A 23,684-nucleotide genomic window follows, 5' to 3' on the forward strand; every position below is an offset into this window, starting at 1 on the left:
TCGGGCATTTATTTAACTCTTAGCCTGGAGTCACGGCCCCCACTAACTAACAAATTATTGGAACGGTTCTGTTTTTAAAATTAAACTTTTTTTTCCACACTCTTTTATTTTGAAATGCAACACCAAAAGGACTCAAACAGTAACGTAGGAATGTTAATGATGTCACCACCGAACCGAACCGAACAAACTCTATTAGTTATTTATTTCCGGAGAGAAAGTAAATTGGACGCATGGGTGGAGGGAAAGGGGTTGTGGCTGGGTGGGTGGGTGGGGAGGAGGGGGGAATGTGTGTGCATATGGGTGGTGGGGGGAGAGGAAATCAAGTCCGACTAAAACTATTTACACAGTAAACGCCTAACGGTGAGGAGCAACTAATCAACTAATCCCAGTAACTCTTGTCCATGAATAAAGTAGCAATGAAACTATACACAGTGTAAAATGATTAATTCGCTCCAGGTCTCTGCGGACGTCGTATTGAATTCGTCCTGTTCTGTGTTTGAGACGATTCCGCGCTGAAAATATACTGCTGTGGGTGTCAACTAAACACAGCGTGTTGATCAGCTGTGGCCTCTGCACTTAGAAATAGTCGCAACCACCGTGTCTCGAAGAGGTGCAACTCTTGCAAGATCCAAACAATTACTTAACTACTTTTTACAATTTCCTAGTGTTATATGGCAAGATTAACCCATTGTTTATGTGACGTGGAACTCATGCAAAATATGACAAGCTGTTTCAAGGCTTATAAATGTCACTCTCTCTCTCTCTCTCACACACACATTCTCTCCCTCTCGCTCTCTCGCTCTCTCTCTCTGAGGGTATTGTCCATTATAGTTTTCCTTAAAAAGTTGTACATTTGTTTTTTGTTTCTCATTGTCACAGCTTGCGTTCTAACGTCCCAATTTTGTTTTGATTTTTGTCCCCCATAGCTGCAATGTTAGCATTTCTTGCATTCCTACCACGGTTGGGCAGTTGGTTTGCCCTCTATATTAAATGGAGTCCTCTAGATCTGCAGAGAGCAACGCTCAGTGTCAGTTTACGTAGTAGAGCCAGTAGATCAGGTTAAAGAGAGAAAAGACGACAGGGAACACTATCCTTGACCATCTGTCTATGGCGTTCACGTCAGTCAGGTTGGGGATTTTAATCTTTAGTTGAGATGACCTTCGTCGCAAGCGGTTCTTCTTGGTCTGCGTGGGGTTCCTGTCCATCGTGCCTCGCCCGAACCCCTCCCGAGCCGAGCTGTGTTTCCTGTACTGGATTCCCGGGTTGTCGAAGGACATGACTGAATTCCGGGAGTCGGAGACACTGGTGGTGACCTCTGTGGCGGACACCTCGTTGTGGATCTCCACGGTCGAGAGGCGGATGTTCCCGTGAGCGTCCACCTGATCGTGCAAATCACAACGGGCAGAAATCAGCAGAGTCTCACACTCACACATATGTTTACACTGTCATCACACCACCCAGGCACTCAGCAAAGCACCAGCACTTTTACAGCTTTATTGGTAATGCTCCCATTATCATCGCCTCCCAGCGCCTTGGGATGTCCTCCCGACGCGAAAGGCGCTATACAAATGTAATTTTGTTGTGGTTATTGTTATCACACCATTGAGATATCTCAACAACAACAACTGTCATTTGTCTGGTGCCCTTTTTTTGGTCAGCTGGGTGACACACGTGGAAACCCATCACCGTGCTTAAGAGTATCCAAACCAAGCTGAGAATTCCACACATCCCACCTACCCTTGGGAATCCCAGAGACAGATTGTTAGAATGAAATGCGCTCTCTCTCCCTGGAGGGACACATCCTGCTCACCTAATTCTGGAAAGTATTAGGTACAGGTTGGCAAGAGCCGAGGCTTGGGGACCCCAGAGTGTGGGTTGGGGTAACTGCTGGAGCTAAGCAGCTAAAACCAAATAGCTTGCTACTGATATCGCTGTCTGGCAAGCTTTCCCGCTGCTTGTCCAGCTGGGACCACCCTACCCATAGGGTTTGGCTTGCAGGGTGAACAGGAGCTGAGTGGGAGAATTCCCTTCCCCAAGTGACTGACTGGTCTGCCCTTCCAAGTCCTGCTGATGACCCAGGCTGTCATCACCATTGCCCTGGAGTACTGTGGACCTGCCTGGCTCAGGAAACAGACTACCACACTGTCACAGAGGGCTCGCTCGATTCCGACATTTTATTGTCAAGCATGTCACCTTGGAGCCCTTCACATAGGACACCGTCTCAGAGAGCTTCAGCTCCAATGAGACCCTGTTTACTCCCTCAATGCTGGGCAACACAAGATAGCCTCACAGGGCGCTGAGGCTAATTAATAATAATAAAAATCCTTAATATTGATATCACACCTTATCATGTTGTTGAGACGTTTCAATGCAAGTGAGTGACTGTATTTTGTGGGCAAACACGGTAGCCGAATGAGCAATATGCCTCAACGGTGAATGTGAGTGAACGGCCAATTTTATTTGTTGGCCAGGACACTGAGAGACACGTGGGATCTTTAACGTCCAACTGAACAGGTAGGTAGCCTCAGATGAACATCTCATCCAAAGCCTGGCACCTCCAACAGGGCAGCACTGCATTACATTGTCAGCACAGACTGCGTTAACTCCTGGTCCTGACATGGGACCTTCTGAATCAAATGCAAAAGAGCGCTACAACAACAACAAATTGCATTTACAGTCTACAGTGCAGTCCTGTAGCTCAGTGATTACAGCACTCGTCTCACAAGCAAGAGCTCTGAATTTGATTCCCGGCAGGGCGAAATGTTGGGCAAGTTTCCTTACTCCACACGCCTGTTTACCCAGCAGTTCCAGTAAGTAGTTAGTCGATTGGCGGATCGCTTTTCTGGGGGTAATAATTTATTAATGAATAAATAATAATAATAAATTGGTCACTTCAATCCATGATTGTTTGTGGGACACTGCTGTGCGCAATTGACTGCCACGTTTCACCCAAAAAATATACAGTCAATTCATTTTACAGTATATTCTGTGAAGCACTTTCGGACATCTCAAAGATGTGATTAGGTGCTATATCAAGTATTATTATTATTATTATTATAACGCCTTTCACGTGAGAAGGACGTCACAAGGTGCTGGACAGTGAAGTGTTTGCTTCCAAGCTGGGGTTGGAATCAAGAGCGGGGGAGGGCCAAGAGGGTGGAGGTGGGAGGATGACCTAAGCATGGTCGAAGAGGTAGGTCTTGAGATGCCCCTTAAAGGAGGAAAGGAGGGGGCAAGGCGGTGAGGCTCTGGGATGGAGTTCCAGAGGGTGGAGGAAGAGAGGCTAAAGGCCTGACCTCCGATGGTGGAGCGGGCAGAGCGTGGGCAGTGGGTAGGTTGGTAGAGGTTTAGTAGGTCGCAGGGGTAGGGAGGAGCAAGACCATGGAGCCCAACTGAGCCAGACTGACACTCATGTTAGCAGTACTACTTGTAATTGTATTGCTCCTCTGAGATAATCTAATTCAGCATAGTCTGGGATTGAACCAAGAATCTCTAAGGCTTTGCTCCAAGCAGTATTTTGCTGTGATGATTATAACTAGATCAGATCTAACTATCAGATCTTTGCTCCAACCAGTGATGCAACCAACTAAGCCATATAAGCAGATGCCATCAATGCTTAATTAACATCTCCCTGTTGACGACTCGGGAGTTGTTATTAAGAGATGCCTTTAAGAAATGTCGTACGTTAGAGCTCATTGTTTTATGCACGTGTGGAAATCTCAGTCTGGTTTGGATACTGCTAAGCATGCGATGGGTTTCTGCCCTTGTCTGTGTCTGACACCCGACAAAATTGTACCTCGCAAAATAATTACTATTTTCTATAAAATGAACTGCTTATTATGGGATCAGTATTGATGGTCATGCATTCAGCCTCCCTGCCCCCGCTCTCTGGAACTCCACCCCTCCAACTCTCTCCCTCCCTCCTTCAACTCTTTCAAGGTCCCTCTCAAGATCTTCCTCTTTGACCGCACCTTCGGTCATCTTCCCCTCCCCATCCCACATCTCGCTCGCACCCTCAGCTCGGATACCAAGCATTGTGGAGTCCTGTAGCTCAGTGGTTAGAGCACTCGCTTTGCAAGCGAGAGACCTGAGTTCAATTCCAGGCAGAGGGCCAAACCTTGGGCAAGTTTCCTTACTCCACACAGAGCCTAATAATAATCCCTCCAAAACCCAAAACAATAATAAATTGGTCATTTTCAATCTACGACTGTTTGTGGGACATTGCTGTGCGCAATTGGCTGCCGCGTTCGCCCACAAATATACAGTCAATTCACTTTACAGTGTGTTTTGTGAAGCGCTTTGGGACGTCTTCCCGACGTGAAAAGCGCTATATCAAATGCAAGGATTATTATTATTATTATTATTATTATTATGACTGTCAAGAGCCTTGGGATATCCTCCTGAAGTGAAAGGCGCTGACTAAATGTAAATTTGCATTGTATAAATTGTTTTATTAGAATGAATGCTTGAGGTCATATGTATTGGTTGCTGTTACACTGTTGTGGGCTTCAGCGTGGTGTAATTTATACACCTATTTCCGCTCTCCAATTGTGTGCCTCTATCATTTTCATTGCTTATAAAACGACTCGTGTTTATCCGATTCAATTATAACAATGGAGTCAAATGTTTTAAAGAGTTTTACATAAAAAAAATGTGTGCTGGCTAGATTTCCATTATAATCGTCAGTCAATTTCAGTCGTGCATTAAGTGGCACAGGGGTTTGCTTGACCATCTGCCAGGAAAGAATTGGGCTGGAAAGAAAAATAAAATCTGTCTATCCCTAAAGAACATTTATGAAAGATCTGCATCTTGCTGTAAAACACCCAGTTACGACACTTTACAGTATATCCTATGAAATGCCTTGGGACATCCTCCCGACGTGAAAGGCGCTTTACAAATGTAATGTTGTTGTTGTTGTCGAAACTGTTTGGGACGTCCTCCTGACGTGAAAAGCGCAATACCAAATGTAAAACAATCCCAATAACACTTATATTTGATACAGCTCATTTCACCCATAAATATTGCATTGGTATGCAATATACGTGCCTTATCACGTCTTTGAGATGTCTCAAGATGCTTCACAGACTATACTGTAAAGTGAATTGACTGCATATTATTGTGGGGTGAAAAGCGGAAGCCAATTGTGCACTGCAGTGTCCCACAAACAGTCGTGGATTGAGGGACCAAATTTTTTTTTTGAGGGATTATTACCCCCGGAAAAGCGATCCACCAATCATCTAACAACCAGGTTCCTATTTAATACGAGGTAATCAGAGGCGTGTGGAGTACGGAAACTTGCCCAGTGTTCCGCCCTGCCCGGGAATCGAACCCAGGTCCTCTCCCTTGTGAGTAGAGTGTTCTAACCACTATGCTACAGGAATCCATGACACAGGGTGCAAGAATTCTGAATCCAACTCTGCCATCACTGTATCAGAGTGTCAGCTTATACTGTATGGGTTCCAAGCCCCAATGTGGAGCTTCAACCCACAGCCTTCTGACTCAAAGGCAAGAGTTCTTCCAACTGAGCCAGGCTGACACACATATCATTACTCTCACAACTATCTCACTGCCTGAAAGGGTGGTGGAAGCCGATTCGATAACAACTTTTAAGAGAGAAGTAGATAATTATTTGGGGAGGAGACGTTTGCAGGGCTACGCGGAGAGAGCGGGGGAGTGGGATTTATTTGGATAGTTCTTTTCAAAGAGCCAACACAGACATGATGGGTCGAATGACCTCCTTCTGTGCTGTATAATTCTATGATTCTATGGCCATATCATTACTTAGGCAGTGTTTAGGCTGAAACTCTTGTGCAGTAATAGGGGGAAACAATGCATTGTTGAAGGTGCCGTCCTTCGGATGTGATGTTAAATCGAGGTCCTGTTTATGTGGACTTTAGAGATACAACGACACTACTTCAAAATTGTAAGGGAGTTTCTCCTGTATAATATTTCACCAGATGAATTCTCTAGATGAAGGATATTGCAGCAATGGAGCAAGCGCAGCACAGATTTACAAGGTTGTTACCAGGATAAGTTCATGGAGCTATCCACAACAAGAATAAATTGCATTTATATAGTGCCCTTCACACAGAATAATGTCTTGAGATGCTTCACAGTATCTTATGTAAGATGCTGAACTGAGTGGAGTGGGGGGGGGGGGGGGAGGGGGAGGAAAGGCAGCCATAGGCGCAGTTGAAGAGATAGGTTTTGAGCCACAATTTGAATACAGATAGAGCAGAGGTGAGATGGAGGAGTAGAGGCAGCGAGTTCAAGAAAGATTGGACAGTTTGGAAATGTTCTGTCTGGAGTTGAAACGGTTGAGAGGGAACCTGATGGAGATTTTTCAGGTTAAGAAAGGATTTGGTAATGTGGATGTTTCTACTTGTTGGTGAGTCCAAAACTAGAAGATATCAATTGTGGATCTAATAGGGAGTTTAGGAGGAACTTCTTCAGACAACGAGGTTGTGCATTATTCAGCTAATCTTCCTTAAAGGCTTCTCGGACTGACAGTGATAGTGGACTATAAGCTAGCAAAATCATTTGTAATTAATATTCTTTTCATGATGCCAGAGTAAATGGGCGGAAATAGACTGAGGAGGCAAGTGAAATGTAATCCCTTTCACAGGCCTTTTTCTTTTACATAATTAAACATTTCAAGATATTGTAATTAGTTTCAGTGCCCTTTTGTTTATTGCCGTATTCTGTTAGCTTTCTGGGAGTGTGGCTTTGTTTCTCAATGAGTGATATATCAGTGCAATTGGTTTGGAAGCATTAAACAGCACATCAGGCATGTGGCATTCATAATAATAATCCTTGCATTTGATAAAGCACCTTATCACGTCTTCAAGCCGTCTCAAAGCGCTTCACAGAATATGCTGTAGAGTGAATTGACTGTAAACTTTGTGGGTGAAAAGCGGCAGCCAATTGCGCACATCAGTGTCCCACAAACAGTCGTGTGGCCAATTTTTTTTAAGGGGATTATTGGGGAGGACAAGTTTTCAGGGCTATGGGGAGGGTTATGGGGAGACTAACAATTGACTAACAAACTGCTTCCTGCTTACTGCTAGATAAACAGAGGCATGTGGAGTAAGGAAACTTGCCTATTTCGCCCCCCCCAAGAATCAAACTCTGGTCCTCTCGCTTGCGAGGCGAGCGATCTAACCAATACGCTATTCCATCAAGGCCAAATTAAAAAAGCCAATTAAACCTAAACTACGTCTGTAAAAAGTGGGGGTGAGCTGTCTAGTGCTTTGGTCAGGCCACACCTAGAGCATTGTATACAGTTTTGGGCACTGAATCTAAGGGTCTGCCAAGGATCTAGAGCAGTCCAATGAAGAGCATTGTTAGAGGAATGAACTGTGAGTAACAATTAGTCACCAACGCACAAGATTAGTTTGGATGACAAAGGACTTTCAGCCCATTTGATCTAATTGTTTCTGAATGCCCACCCAAGCGTCACAACAACAAGCTACTTTTAAATGAGTCCAGTTGGGTGTCCTGACCTCACCCACGTCTCCTGTTAAGCTATTCAAGCTAGAGATCTTATATCATAATAATAAACCTTCTACTTGATGTAGCACCATATCATTTCTTTAAAACGTCTCAAAGGGCTTCACAGAAAATACTGTAAAGTGAGTTGACTGTATATTTTGTGGGCGAAACGCCGCAGCCAATTGCACACAGCAACGTCCCACAAACACTCGTGGATTGAGTGATCAAATTATTATTGTTGTTTTTGTTTGAAGAGATTATTATTATTTATTCTTGAAAGGAGACATCTCAGAGAGGATCCTATAGAGGTATACATTCTTTTACATGGGATTGAGAAAGTACATTCAGATACAGTAGGACAAGAGGACATGGTTTTCAGAGTTGCAAAGGACAATTTCAGGGCAAGACACCAGTTTTTCTTCACCCAGAGGCTAATTAATGACTGGAACAGGTTGCCAGGAAGGGTTGTTGAGGCCAGGAAACTGGACTCATTTTAGAAACAACGTGATGCTGTAGAGGAAAACTGGCAGGATGGTAAGGTGCGTGTTCTGGATGAATGAGAATAAAATGATCTGAAGGATCTTCTAAGGCCTTCCAAGGGCAAAGGAGAACAGGGACTGTTTCCACTGGAACAAAGAGGCTTGAGGGTTGACAGTCCAGGCTGACAATCTGCATTAGTTTACGCTGCAAATTCCATCATTTAAAGTACTTCAGCACAAGTCATGATTTGCATCTAGATTGTTTGGTGCTGCATTGTTTGAGGTGCCATCCTTAGGCTGAGATACTAAACTGATCTGCCTGTACACTAAAGATTCCATGGCACTACTCGAAAAGAGAAGGAAATTTTTCCCGTTGTCCCAGCCAACAATCGTCCCAGATAAAATCAGTTGTTCCCTTCATTTATAAGAATAATAATCCTTGCATTTGATATAATGCCTTATCACGTCATTGAGACATCTCAAAGCGCTCCACAGTATATATTGTAAAGTGAATTGACTGTATTTTTTTTTGAAGGATTATTATCCCCGGAAAAGCGATTCGCCAATCGAACAACCTGTTTCCTACTTATTGCTCGGTAATCAGAGGAGTGTAGAGTAAGGAAACTTGCACAACATTTCGTCCTGCCCGGGAATTGGGAATTCTCGCTTGTGAGGCGAGCGCTCTATTCACAGGACTCCAAGAGCTACAGGACTCCGCAAGTATGTGGGGAAATGGAAAAATGGGAAAAGGAACGATTTGCAAGGGAACCAAAGGCTGACCAAAAAAAAAAAGAGTGTCTTCTTACCCTGTTGCCTTCATACTTGTGCCGTTCGTTATTGGACTTGGAGGCTTTCTCTGCCAACCTCTTCTGCATTTGCGGGCCTCTCCCGAAGAAAATATAGTTGACGAAGGCGTACTCCAGCAAGGCCAGGAACACAAAGACAAAGCAGCCCATCAGGTACAAGTCGATGGCTTTGACATAGGGAATCTTTGGGAGCGTTTCCCTCAGGTGGGTGTTGATGGTTGTCATCGTCAGCACCGTCGTGATCCCTGTCAAGTGAACATCAAAAATATTAATGATAATAATTTGGTTACTCAATCCATGAGTGTTTGTGGGACACTGCTGTACACAAATGCAAGGATTACTATTATTATTAAGGGCCTGCCCAGGCCCTAGAGGCAGAGGAGAGCAACAAATATGATCCCCAGTGTTAGAAGAATGAGCTATCAGCACTGATTAGACAAGCTTGGGCTCTTCAGTCTCGAGAGAAGACAACTCAGACAAGATCTCACCAAGGGGTACAATATTTTAAATGGGATTGAAACAATAAGGATGCAACAAGACAGTAAAATAAGAGGAGATGGGTTTACAGTTGTAAAGGGCAATTTCACAACAGATACCAGGAAGTTTTTCTTTGCACAGAGGATAAGCAACGACTGGAGCAGGTTGACAGGAAAGGTGGTTGAGGCCAGGATACTGGGACTCGTTTAAAAAGCAGTTTGATGCTATGATGGGGGATTGGTAAGGTGGGTGTTCTGGAGGAATGAGATCGGATGGGCGAAAGGCCCTTCTCCATCCAGACCAATCTTGTGACCTTGTCCACAAATATAGTCAATTCACTTTACAGCATATTCTGTGAAGCGCTTTGAGACATCTAGAAGACGTAAAAAGCGCTATCTCAAATGCAAGGATTATTATTATTATTATTATTCGTATTGTGATTATGTGCTAGGTATTTCTAAGAATGTGCTTTGTAATGCTATATTAATAAATAATAATCCTTTCTCTTGACAGAACACCAAAACATCTCAAAGCACCTGACAGATAGCTGCTGTCAAGTTTAGTGACTCCAAACCTGAAGGTAAACACAGCAATCATTTTGCACACATTGCAACACAACACAGAAATACATTTGTACAGCGCCTTTCACATTCAGAGGACACCCCAAGGTGCTTAACAATACTGGCTTAATGATACAGCAAGGTACTGCAAAGAGCCAATTTATCTGGGTGTTTGTTGACTACCACACTTAGAGAAAATCCCTTCTCTGATTAACAATATCATGGGATCTTTAATGTTCAAATAAAGAATGTGCAGAGCGGGCTTTGGTTTAATCCAAAGAATGATCTTGAGATATGAGCCATGGTCTGCAACCTCTACTCCCAATGTTGGGGCTTCAACCCTTAAACTTCTGACTTAGGATCATGCGTGCTATTATGGTGCTACTGTGAGAAGAGACCCAGGTATAGAAAGAGAGGGAGAAACTGGGAAGGGAGGGAGAGAGAGAGAAAGAAAGAGAGAGAGATCTGTGGATAGAGAAAGAATAAGACTCAGGGATAAAAAGATTATCATAAACTAGACAAACCCCAATATCCTTGGGCTTTTCTCTCTCTATCCCCGAGAGAAAGGCCCAAGGATATTGGGGTTTGTCTAGTTTGTGATAATCATGAATTGGGTATGTAATAATAATAATCCTTGCATTTGATATAGCACCTTATCATGTCTTTGAGACGTCTCAAAGCACTTCATATGGCATCAATTGTGGCATACAAATAACCATCTGGCACACTGTGAATCTCAAGTCAGTGATGTTCCTAGATGAGTCTTAGAGCAAGTGTAGTAATGGGTCACTGGCCTAATTACTGGACCGAAGGAACTTAGCTATGAATCAGCAGCTGGTTAGACTGGGATTATACTACATTAGAACAGGTTAAGGGCGATTTGATCGAGGTTTTAAATGGTAGACAGCTCCATCACAAGGTCGGAACAGCCTTAAAACCTGAGCTAAGACAATTACAACAACAACAACAAGATTCCATTTATAAAGCGCCTTTCACGTCAGGAGGACGTCCCAAGGCGCTGCACAGTTGGGTCATGACCCGAGCAGGGGGGAAATGGTCAGGGTGAGGGGAGGGAAGGGAGGGAGCAAGGAGTGGGGAAATGGTCAGGGTGAGGGGAGGGAAGGGAGGGAGCGAGGAGGGGGAAGAGAGTCGAGAGGGGAGCTGAAGGCACGGTCAAAGAGAAAGGTTTTGAGACCGGCCTTGAAGGAGGAAAGGGAGGAGGCGGCGAAGGCACTGGGGATGGAGTTCCAGAGCCTGGGGGCTGAGAGGCTGAAGGCCCGACCACCGATGGTAGGGCGGTTGGGGCGGGGGACGTGGAGCAGACCAGAGCCAGAGGAACGGAGGGTACGGGCAGGTAGGTAGGGGGATAGTAGGTTGGAGAGGTAAGAGGGAGCGAGGCCGTGAATGGCCTTGTAGGTGAGGATGAGGATCTTGAAATCAATCCTCTGGGGGATGGGGAGCCAGTGGAGGCGAGCGAGGGTGGGAGTGATGTGGTCCCGAAGCCTGGTGCGGGACAGTACACGAGCTGCAGAGTTCTGAATTAGAACTGAGGTCAGAAAGAGTATCTTCATCCAGAGGGTTGTGAGGATCTGGAACTCTCTGCCTCAGAAAGCTGTAGAGGTGGAATCAGTAGGAATGTTTAAAATAGCAATAGATATTCGGGTAGTAGAGGTATTAGGTGGTTGAAGAATGGGCAAAACTCTGGAATTAACAAATCTAACAAGGTTTAATAAACTGGTGGAATAGGTTTGATGGGTTGAAAGACCTTCCCAATTCTTTTATTCCCACAGCAACAACAATTTGCACTTAAATAGCGCTCTCCACACAGGGTAGCGTCTCAGAGTGCTTAACAGTGGAGGAGCTGACTCCAAGCTGGGGGGGCGGGAGTGGAGGGAGGAGGAGGTGACTGTAAGCACGGTCGAAAAAGAAGATTTTCAGGTGGGACTTGAAAAAGGGGAGAGGGGGGGCAAGGCGGAGGGATTGAATGAGAGTGTTCCAGAGTTTCAGGGTGTAGGCTGAAAGCACGAACTCCAATGGTGGAGCAGAGAGTGCGAGGGACAAGCAGGAGGCTTGTGCCAGTCGAGCAGAGGCGCTGATTGGGGAGTGAGGAGGTCGGAGAGGTAAGGAGGTTGCCAGGGAGTGAAGGGATTTGAACACGTGAGTGAGGATCTTGAAGTCGATCCATTTGATGATAAGGAGCCAGTGGAGCCTGGGCCAGAACTGGTGAGATGGGGGTACGGAGTTTGACCTGGAGTGAGACGGGGGTATGGAGATCGGTACCTATGTTCCTTAAGGAAAGGTTGGCATGCAGAATTCCATCCGTATCCAACCGAAGGTTTTTTTTTATTGGAATTTTTTTTAGTTTGGGTTGTGAGTGGCTCAAATCCCTCAATCTGATATTGGTAAATTGAGATTCAGGATTAACGCAGCAAATACAGTTTGAGAATATCGCAAGTTTGGAGCCTAACTTTCAATAAGAAACACAGATATTTAGAACAATGTACTGTTGCAACCAATACAATGCAATTTACATTTAGATAGCACCTTTCACATTAGAAGGATGTCTCAAAAGTTTTGAAGGAATAGCAAACTGATGTATTTAAAGTGAAGATAATCTTCAGCCCAATGCGCTATAATAATAGCAATTATAATATTAATAATCCTTGCATTCGATATCGCACCTTTCGCATTGTGTGGGCACCTCAAAGCACTTCGCAGGATTTGCTTTAAAGTGTAGTAACCATATATTTTCAAGGTGAACGCAGCAGCCAATTTGTGCACAGCCATATCCCACAAACAGCTGTGAAGTGAATGACTAATTTTAACTGGAGGGCTGTTGGCCAAGACACTGGGAGAAACACCGTTCAACAACAACAACAAGATTCCATTTATAGAGCACCTTTCACGTCGGGAGGACGTCCCAAGGCGCTGTACAGTTGGGTCAGGACCCGAGGAGGGGGGAAATGGTTAGGGTGAGGGGAGGGAAGGGAGGGAGCGAGGAGGGGGTAGAGAGTCGAGAGGGGAGGTGAAGGCTCGGTCAAAGAGAAAGGTTTTGAGACCGGCCGTAAAGGAGGAAAGGGAGGAAGCGGCGAAGGCACTGGGGGATGGAGTTCCAGAGCCTCGGGGCTGAGAGGCTGAAGGCCCGGCCACCGATGGTAGGGCGGTTGGGGCGGGGGATGTGGAGCAGACCGGAGCCAGAGGAACGGAGGGTACGGGCAGGTACGTAGGGGGATAGTAGGTCGGAGAGGTAGGAGGGAGCGAGGCCATGAATGGCCTTGTAGATGAGGATCTTGAATTCTTGAATTCAAGTCGTGCCATGGGATCTTTAGCATGACAGGAGAAACTATTTCCACTGGCGGGTGGGTCGGTAACCCGAGGACACCGATTTAAAATAGTTATTAAAAGAAACAGAGGGGAGGTGAGGAGAATTTTTTTTTACACAGCGAGTTGTTCGGATCTGTAATGCATTGCCTGAAAGGGTGGTGGAATCCGATTCAATAACAACTTTTAAGAGAGAAGTAGATGATTATTTGGGGAGGACAAGTTTGCAGGGCTATGGGGAGAGAACGGGGGAGTGGGATTTAAATTGGGATAGCTATTTTCAAAGAGCCGGCACAGACAAGATGGGCCGAATGGCCTCCTTCTGTGCTGTATAATTCTATGACTCACAGAATAATCTGTAAAGTGAACTGACTGTATATTTTGGGGGTTGAAATGAGACAGCTAATTGCGCACAGCAGTGTCCCACAAACAGTCGTGGATTGAGTGACCAAATTCTTCTTATTAATTTTTTTTGAAGGAATTATTACCCCTGGAGAAGCGATCCGCAAATCGGCTTCCTACTTACTGCTGGTTAAACAGAGGGTGTGTGGAGTAAGGAAACTTGCCCAACCTTTTGCTCTGCCCAGGAAACAAACCTGGCTCGCGAGGCGAGTGCTCTAAACACTGACCTCCAGGACTCCACAATGCAGCGTTCCATCAGCACTGCACTAAGGCATCAGCCTGGAGTGTGGGTTAAAAGTCCCTATGTGGGGCTTCAATCTAAATCCTTCAGATTGAGAGGCGAGAGTGCTGCCAGCCATGTTATCGTGAAAGTCTTTAATTCTTTATTTGCCCCTGCTTTTTCAGCCCCAGACATGACTCACACAAACAATGGGAACACGGTCCTCCGATGCTATTAATGTTTCAGAAACTACTTATTACGTTCTCCAGGAAAGTCATTACACTTTCAACTCAATCATGATGAACTCTGGAGAAATTAAGCCGGCTGGCTATATTTATCAAGCATGCACAGGGATATGCTGCAGTGTTTTGAATGAATCCCTTTTGTCATTTGTCTTGTTACACTCTAGAATATTACGTGTATCAAGGGTAATTTCACAAGTCCTCAAACATACTCCAACTATATAGCTTACAGGCAGACTGAATCCCCGGTGAGAAATCTGCTCCTTTTGTTATGTTGCATTTTTTTTGGGTTACCTCTTCAAAGTTTTTAATGTTACAAGAATAATCCTTGTACTTGGTATAGGACTTTAACACATTGTTCAGGTGTCTCAAAGTGCTTCACAGGAATTTTTTTATTGTGAAATGTAGTGCCTTTGTATTTTACGTAGGTGGCAACTGTTTTGCACACAGCGGCATCCCACAAACGGCCCCGAAACGAGTGAATTCTTATTATTTGGGGGAATTGTCGGCCTGGAAACTTGGAGAAACACCCTTCTCTCTTTGAATGGTGCCATGATATCTTTAGTGTCCACCTGAACGGATCCAGTTTCTCATCTCATTGCAGAAATTTGCAGTTATTATTAATAATAATAATCGTTGCATTTGGTATAACGCTTTTCAGGTCAGGAGGACATCTCAAAGCGCTTCACAGGATTTACTGTAAAGTGTAGTGGCTGTGTATTTTGTAGGCACACAGCAATGTCCAGCAAACAGTGGTGAAATGAATGCTATTAAATAGAATCAGATGGAACTTAGGCACTAAGACCTCTTATATAAACCTTAGCCTCCACCCAAGCAATTAAAATCATATCAGTGTGGTTGAGCTTTTGGGTTTGTGTTCGACGTCATCATAATTCCATAATTCATATGCCTGAAAAAGGATGTCAAAGCACCGCAAAAAGTCCACATAAGCAAACTTGCAACACTGTAAGTGCAGTTAATTATTAAAGTACAGGAATGATAAAAGTTACCCGAGTATCTAATCTTACCTCTCCTGTCTCCGCCTATTTTGTATAATTTAGACTTGGATTTTTTAAGCGTTGCTCTGTCCGATTTAATCACGTTCCAGTCATAATAAAATCCTAATAATTACAACCCTTACGTTTGCTAATAGTGCCTTTCAACAACAACAACTTGAACTTATATAATGCTCTCCACGCATCTCAGAACGCTTAACAGTGGTGGAGCCTGACTGCAAGCTGGGGTTGGGTGGACGTCTCAAAGCTTCATAGCTACTACATTGCAAAGTGTAGTGACTGAGTATTTTGTGGTCGAATGCAGCAGTTATATTTTGCAGAGCTATGTCCCACAAACAGCACTGAAATGAAAGGCTGATTTTATTTGGGGGATTGTTTGTTCGGAGACCGGGAGAAAAGTGCACCTGAACAGGCAGACAGGACCTCGGTTTAACATCTCATCTGAAAGACTGCCCTTCCGGCAATGCAACACACCCCCAGCACTGCATTGGAGCGCCATCCTAGGCTATGTAAGTCCACGTCCTGACATGGGGTTTGAACACACAACCTTCTGACTCAGGGGCGAGAGTGCTACCAACTGAGCCAGACTGAGACATAATTATAGGACACATCAGAGATAAAACGAAGAGACAGATTTCTGCAGATGTTTTCATCGCTCAGAGAAGCCGCCAAAGCTCCTCGGCAGGCAATCAGCTCTTTGAAACTGACACATCTGAACAGTCCTCTCACAAGGCAAAGCTCCTTGCCATATGTTCCTAGCCGTATGCTGCGCTGTGGTGGAGGAGCCCAGGGTGGAACATTACAGTGTCCTCTGTCCCCTTCCTCTCCTGAAGCCTGTCTGTGCATACGTCCACAGTGAATGTCAGCAGGCCAGGCCAGGCCAGGTTAGTCAAGCACAGGGAATATCACCACTGAGTCCAACCTCATCTTCAATCATGTAGCGTGTGAGGACACTTTTCAGCTATCTGCCCAGTCATACTCTTCTGCCTTTTGCCCAGCCTTTTCTATATCATGTTTTATTTTAACCAGGACCCGTGTTAGCTGATGTGGTTGCAATGATAGGGACACAAGATATCGTATTTGGTGAAGGGGACCATTAATCATCGCTGGAATAATTTAGATATGATAAATAATAATAATAATTTGGTCACTCAATCCACACTGCTGTGCATAATTGGCTGCCGCGTCTCGCCCACAAAACACAAAGCGTTTTGAGACGTTTCAATGACATGATAAGGTGCTATATGAAATGTAAGGATTATTATTATTTTTACCTTTTCCTTCCCTCTGCTTCACATTCCTGCCATCCACTCTGCCTCGCTATTAATTGGGACGTCCTCCCGACGTGAAAGGTACTATACAAATGTAATCTTGTTCTTGTTGTTGTTGTTGTGAGCCTTCAGCCACTCTGCCCACCATCCCGGAGTTCTTGTGCCTTGCGCCTTCAAAACCCACCCACCCTATGACCCACTTCAACCATGCTTTTGGCAATCTCAGCTGTATAAAACACTTTGTTGTATAAAACAGTTGTATAAAACACTTTGAGACATGCTCCCAACATTATGATTGTGTTATTATGGACTGTGCTTCAAACACTGTTTCTGGTGGGACAATTCATGCCCTAATACCATTGATGGAGGTCCTGTTCGCCAGATGAGACATTAAACTGAGATCTTGTCTGACTCTTCATGTGAACGTTGAAGATCCTGTCTCACTATACAAGAAGAGAAGAGAGTTTCTCCTGGTGTCCTGACCAACAATCCCCCAAATAATAAAAATGCACTCACTTCTTGGCTGTTTGTAAGACTTCACTGTGCGCAAAATGGTTGCCCTCTTCGTAAAATACACAGTCACCACACTTTTTTGGGTAATAATTCTAAATATACATACATCCTAGTGTTACCAACTCACTGGCCAGTGGAAAGAGTTTCTCCCTTTATTTGCCCTATCAACCCCCCTTGCAAAATCTCAATAACATTTGCATCTAGTCCTGTAGCTCAGTGGTTAGAGCACTCGCCTCGCATGCGAGAGACCTGGGTTCATGTTGGGCAAGTTTCCTTAACTCCACACGTCTCTATTTACCCAGCAGTAAGTAGAAACCCGGTTGTTAGTCGATTGGCGGATCACTTTTCCGGGGATAATAATCCCTCAAGGAAAATAAATATATAATATGGTCACTCGATCCACGACGGTTTAACGTTTCATCCGCACTTCCAATAAAGCAACATTATGCCCAGGACTGCATCAGAGTGTCATCCTAGATTATATGGGTTCAAAGTCCCGGAATGGGGCTCGAACCCACAACCTTCTGATTCAGTGATGAGAGTGCTACCAGCTGAGCCAGGGTGAGACACATGAGATATAGAAACACAGAAACAGGAGTAGTCCATTCAGCCCATCAAACGTGTTCCACCATTCTTTCAGATCATTGCTAAATTATACCTCAAGTCCCTTGCCCCATAACCCTTAATACCCTGCCTTAACAAATAGCTCTCCAACTCAGTCTTGAAGATGTGAATGGATTCAGCATCCACAGCCTTTTGGGGGAGAGAGATCCAGATTTCCACTACCATTTGGGTGAAAAACTGCCTCCTGAATTCACTCCTAAGTGGCCTAGCTCTAATTTTAAGGTGATGCCCCTTGTTCTGGATTCCCCCACTAGAGGAAATAGTTTCTCTGTATCTACCTTATCGAATCCCTTCAATATTTTAAACACCTCAACCAGATCACCCCTCTACCTTCTAAACTCAAGATAATGTCCTGGAATGTGGTTCACTGGGGCTGTCAGCAGTGATTTACTTTCTTTACTGTAACTTTCTTTTAGAGAGTACATACATACCGAGGGCAACTCTGGCAGCTGAGGCATCATAATTAATCCAGAACGACACCCAAGACAGAATGGTGATCAGTATGGACGGCATGTATGTTTGAAGGATGAAGTAACCGATATTCCTCTTCAATTTGAAGCTCAAAGACAGCCTCGGGTATGCACCTGAGAAGACAAGAACAATAACATCAAGCATTAGCATTTCATATCGCAGATTAGCACATCGGGAGGATGTCTCAAAGTGCTTCACAGGACACATTGTAATGACTGCATATTTTTTATGGGCCAATTTGGCAACAGCAACATCCCATAAACAGCCATGAAGTGAATGACCAATTTTTGTCTTGGGGTTGTTGGCCAAGACCCTAGAAAAAATTCCCTTCTTTTCTTGAATAGTGCTCCGGGATCCTTAACACAGCATTTAGCATCTCAAAGTAAGGTCATGAGACTGAATTGAAGCCTTTTCCAATTCTGAGCCATCTTCAATTGGAAGTCAAGAGTGCTGTGCAAACTAAGACTAGGTGGAATTTGGACCCACGGCAGGAGTCATTTAATGGGGTGAATGATCAGTGCAGAGTTATAAGAATTATAATAATCCTTACTTTTGATATAGCGCCTTATCACATTGTTCAGACTCTCAAAGCGCTTCACAGAATATACAGTCAATTCACTTTACAGTCTATTCTGTGAAGCGCTTTGAGACGTCAAAAATACGTGAAAAGCGCTATATCAAATTCAAGGATTATTATTACTTATTACTTAATTCTTCTTCTTCTTATTATTATAATACTGTAAAGTGAATTGACTGTATATTTTGTGGGTGAAACATTCACGGAATGTGACTGTCGCAGTGCTCCGTAACTACAAACAAACAATCCCCACAAAGAGTCATGGATTAAATGACCAATTTTTTAAAATATATTTTGAACGAATTATTACCCCCTGGAAAAGCGATCCGCCAATCAACTAACAACCGGGTTCCTACTCACTGGGTAAACAGAGGTGATCTGCATGAACGATGCTGTATAAATGCAATTTATTATTGCATGGAAGGTGTGTGTTCAGCAAAGTGTTTCACGGTGATCATTGGCGAGACTAGACATTTCGCATGAAAGCACCAGGTCTTCTAAAAAAAAACCACAGACTCTCCGGACTCAATCGTTTTATTTTTGGCATTTTATTTAAAGAATAATTCATGCGTGGAGCTGGAACGCATAATTTCCCGCTGCATTTTTCTCACTGCAACACGAGAGCGGAATTTGTTCCCTCGATTACACGGCTTTTCACTTTCCCTTCCTCTATTATTAATCTCAGTCTCCAACCGCACCACACGCATGCTTGTTACAGTGATCACACCAATAGTTGGTTAACTTTCTCCGCCTTAATTTCTGTTCATCACAATGAACTTTTGTAACTCCACTAATAATATGCTTGCATTTGATAGAGTGCTTTATTACGTCTTTGAGATGTCTCAAAGCGCTTCACAGAATATACTGTAAAGTGAATAGTCTGCATATTTTGTGGGTGAAACACGGCAGCCAATTGTGCACAGCAGCGGCCCACAAGCAGTCATGGATTAAGTGACCAATTTTACTTTTTCTTTTATATTTTGAAGGAATTATTACTTACTGCTGGTAAACAGAGGTTTTGGACTAAGGAGACTTACCCAACATTTTGCCCTGACCGGGAAATGAACCCATGTCTTCCACTTGCGAGGCGAATGCCCTAACCACTGAGCTACAGGATTCCACATAACGTCCATGTCCCCTGCTCTCTCTGCGGCTTCATCTGGACTCCCTCCCTCTACCACTCCACTTCACCTACTCTCCATCTGTCTTTAAGTCCTGCCTTGAAACCCACCTCCTTGAACACATCTATGGCAACCCCCTACACCCTCCAACCCCACTCTCTCTTGTTCAGTATCCAACCCAATCTATGCAAAGCATTCTGAGACGTCACCCTAAGTGTATAGGTGGAGGGAGGCTGACAGAAAGACTCCTACTCTGCCCTAAGCTGACACAGATTTAAGATAATTGGCAAAAGAACCAGAGGTGAGATGAGGAGAAATCTTTTTACACAGCGAGTTGTTACGGTCTCAAATGCACTGCCTGAAAGGGTAGTGGAAGCAAATTCAATAACAACTTTCAAAAGGGAATTGTTATATGTACTTGAAAAGGAAACATTTGCAGAGCTCTGGGGAAAGAGTGGGACTAAGAGTGAATAGCTCTTTCAGAGAGCCAGCACAGGTATGATGGGCTCGTCCTTCAACCACGACTCCCTGAAACTCTGGAACACTTTTCCTCTATCCCTCCGCCTTGCCTCTTCCTTCACAATCTTCAGGTCGTGCCTGAAGACCTTCCTCTTCGGCCGTGCCTACTATCACCTCGACCCTCCCTCCGACTCGGAGTCATGCTCCGCCACTGTCAAGCGCTCTGGGACGCTACCCTGCATGAGGGGCGCTATGTAAACGCACGTTGTTGTTGTTATTTTCTACTCGCTCACTGAAATAGTGTTCCAGCAGATTTGTTATGAATTTACCCCCCCTTCAATCGTAGGCCCTCAGTGTGCTCTAGGGTTATTGCTGGAGTTGAAGACACTAAAGCCAGATGCCCTGTGGATCAAAACAAAACAACAATGACCCTCTTTAATCGAGTTAAGGAGTTGGAAGTACTGGTTACATTTCCTCTGATCCTGTGGGGAACAGGCAGGCTGTCTCACAGTACTTCCTTTCTTGTCTCGGCTGAAATCAAGAACGGACCGAATCAATATTTAAACAGCTTTAAACTGTGAAGCTGTAGTAGCCTTCATTGATCTCTCATGCACAATGTCCTCTCCATTTATTTTGTTCAACGAGTTTGGGCCCGAAAGGGATTTGCTGCCGTCGTCTATGAAAGAATGGAAGTGATTCTTCCAACTCCTTCGTGGTTGTGCAAATCACAAGGTTTGAAAACTTGAAGTTTCCACATAATATTACTAAAAATAATAATATTAGCCGTGCATTTGATACAGCGCCTTATCACATCGTTGGTATGTGGAGTGTGAGCTCCAAGTTCCTATGTCAGGCTTCACCTCACAACCTTCTGAACCAACAACAACAACTTGAATTTACATAGCGCCCTTAACGCAGGGCAACATCTCAACGCTTAACAGTGGCAGAGCCTGGTAACCATCAGAACGGTAACCATGAGGAAGGATCTTCAGTCGTGACCTAAAAGAGGGGAAGGAGGGGGCAAGTCAGAGCGACTGAGGGAGAGAGTTCCAAAACTTTGGGGCTGAAAGCCCGCCCCCAGATGGTGGAGCGGGGAGGCAAGTAGGAGGCCAGAGCCAGGCGAACAGAGGCAGCAGGTTGTGGAGTAGGGAGAAAGCAGGTCAGAAAGGTAAGGAGGTGCCAGGGTGTGACGAGATTAGTAGACGAGTGAGAGGATAGTGAACCAGTGGAGCCTGGCAAGAACTGGTGTGATGCTGGTACGGAGCTTAGTGTGGGGGAGGACACAGGTGGCAGAGGTGAGAGTGTCACCAACTGTGCCAAGCTGGTATTTGAAAAAAATATCTTGGTTATTTCCTTTGGATACAAATGACTCTCAGGATTTTTATGCCAAAATAAAAACTCCAGGTAAGCGCTCGAAAAAAAGAGAATCTTGAGCCTAATTATATGTGACAAGGTAGTAAGCAAACAGAAATCCAGTTTGTTCAGTGCTCCCGCTAGCATACAGCCATCCTTCAGATGAGATGTTAAATCAAAGTCCTGTCTGTGTCTGTCCAGGTGGACGTTAAAGATTCCATGGCTCGATTCAAAAAGAGAAGGGAGTTTCTCTCGGTGTCCTGGCCAACAAACCCCCAGATAAAATTGGTCACTCGGTTGATATTGGTCGTGGGACATTGCTGTGAGCAACACTAACTGCTGCGTTCATCTGCAAATACAAGATGCTACACTTTCGCAGAAACATCGGGCATCGCTCTGAGACCTGCTCAAGATTAAAGGCAGTACACCAGATGCAATGGATCATTCTTATTACAGAAGGAGTGTGGGCTGGCACACACTCTTCACGCTTCAGCCATTCCAGTGCACAGTAACAAACTGTTAGCAAACCTTCGGACTAAAATCACCGCTGTTAGGAATTGGCAGCTGTACATTTTGTAGCCTTAATCCCATTTTCCTTCCCCTAACTTTCTTAAAATAATCTGATAATACCTTCCATTTGATAGAGCATCTATCACCATGGGTGGATGCCTCAAAGCACTGCACAGTGTTTACTGTAAAGTGTACTGACTGACTGTGTGTTTTGTTGGCAAACACGGCAGCCAATTTGAGCACAGCAAAATTCCTCAAACTGGTACAAAGTGAATATTCAATTTTATCTGGGGGGATTGTCGCCCAGGATACCGGGAGAAATTCCCTTCTATTTTAGACAAGTCACTCTGACAAACCCCAGCACTATTTGGATTTGTAGATGATCATAAATTCACAAGATCACAAGATTGGTCTGGATGAAGAAGGCCCTTCGGTCCATCCAATCTCATCTTCCAGAAAACAATCCATAACATTCCCCCATCACTGCATCAAGCTGCTTTTTAAATGCATCCTGGCTTCGACCACCCTTCCTGGCAACCTTCAAACCCCGTTCAAAATAATTCCTTCCAAAAAAAAAGTAAATTGGTCACTTCAATCCACGACTGTTTGTGGGACGCTGCTGTGCGCAATTTGGCTGCCGCGTTTCATCCACAAAACGTGCAGTCAATTCACTTTACAGTATATTCTGTGAAGCACTTTGAGACGTCTCGAAGACGTGATAAGGCGTTATACCAAATGCAAGGATTATTATTATTATTATTTTGTTATGTCTATGCCAACTCCCTCCTTGTTGGCCTTCCCAGCTGTTCCCTCCACAAGCTGCAGATCATCCAAACTCTGCAGCTCGTGTCCTCTCCCACACCAGGCTCCGTGACCCCATCACCCCCATCCTCGCCCGGCTCCACTGGCTCCCCATTCCTCAGAGGATCGAGTTCAAAATTCTCATCATCACCTTCAAGGCCCTCCATGGACTTGCACTCCACACTATCTCTCTGACCTGCTAATCCCTTATCAACCTGTCCACTCCCTCTGCTCAGCAGGCTGTGTTGCTCCATGTCCCCTGCCCAGCCGCCCTCATATGGATGGTCGGGCCCTCAGCCACTCTGCCCCCACCATCTGGAACTCCGTCACACATTCCCTTCACCTCGCTTCCTCCCTTGCCTCCTTCAAGGCACCTCAGGACCCTCCTCTTCGACCACTACCTTCCCTGATCCCAACCCCACCACCCGGATCCTAATCACTCACTGCTCAACGCTTTGTGAAATCCTCCCCACGTGAAAGGCGCTTTACAAATGTAATTTTGTAACGTACTGTAAAGTTAATTTGCCAGTTATTGGCCTATGTGCATACCCTATCAAGCTCTCTGAGGCATAATGCATATCACGCAAACAAAAACTTGCATTTATATAGCTTCCTTCACACAGGGTAGTGCTTTGGATTATTTATTATTATGGGATTTTATTATAATGTCATTATAATCCTTACATTTACTGCAGCTCCTTTCAGATCAGGAGGATGTCTCAAAGTACTTCACAGGGTTTACTGTAAAGTGCAGCGAATATGTATTTTGTAGCCAAATGTGGCAACCAATTTGCACAAACAGTGATGAAATTACTGATTTTATTCATTTGGAAGATTGTTAGCCAGGACACTGGGAGAAACCCCCTTGCCTTTTCGAATAGCACCATGGGGCTTGAACCCGCAACGTTTTGACTCAGAAGCCAGAGGACAACCACCTGAGCCAGGCTGACTCCTGCTCTGTTGCGAGGAC

General features: G+C 44.6%; 1 protein-coding gene across 1 annotated transcript in view; it reads right to left on the bottom strand.

Annotated features, from left to right (window-relative positions):
* Window positions 1–841: 841 nt before the first annotated feature.
* The window catches only part of gabrb3 (gamma-aminobutyric acid type A receptor subunit beta3), a 128,253-nt gene continuing 105,410 nt past the window's right edge, over window positions 842–23,684 (bottom strand). Inside the window, exons 7-9 of the mRNA XM_007891112.2 lie at window positions 17,854–18,006; window positions 8,777–9,021; window positions 842–1,379 (exon numbers count right to left, since the gene is read on the bottom strand). Of these exons, the coding sequence (XP_007889303.1) occupies window positions 1,029–1,379; window positions 8,777–9,021; window positions 17,854–18,006 (749 nt within the window). The 3' untranslated portion in view covers window positions 842–1,028. The remainder of the gene's footprint in view (window positions 1,380–8,776; window positions 9,022–17,853; window positions 18,007–23,684) is intronic.

The sequence above is a fragment of the Callorhinchus milii genome, unplaced genomic scaffold, assembly GCF_018977255.1.
Source record: "Callorhinchus milii isolate IMCB2004 unplaced genomic scaffold, IMCB_Cmil_1.0 Scaffold4, whole genome shotgun sequence".
NCBI lineage: Eukaryota > Metazoa > Chordata > Chondrichthyes > Chimaeriformes > Callorhinchidae > Callorhinchus > Callorhinchus milii.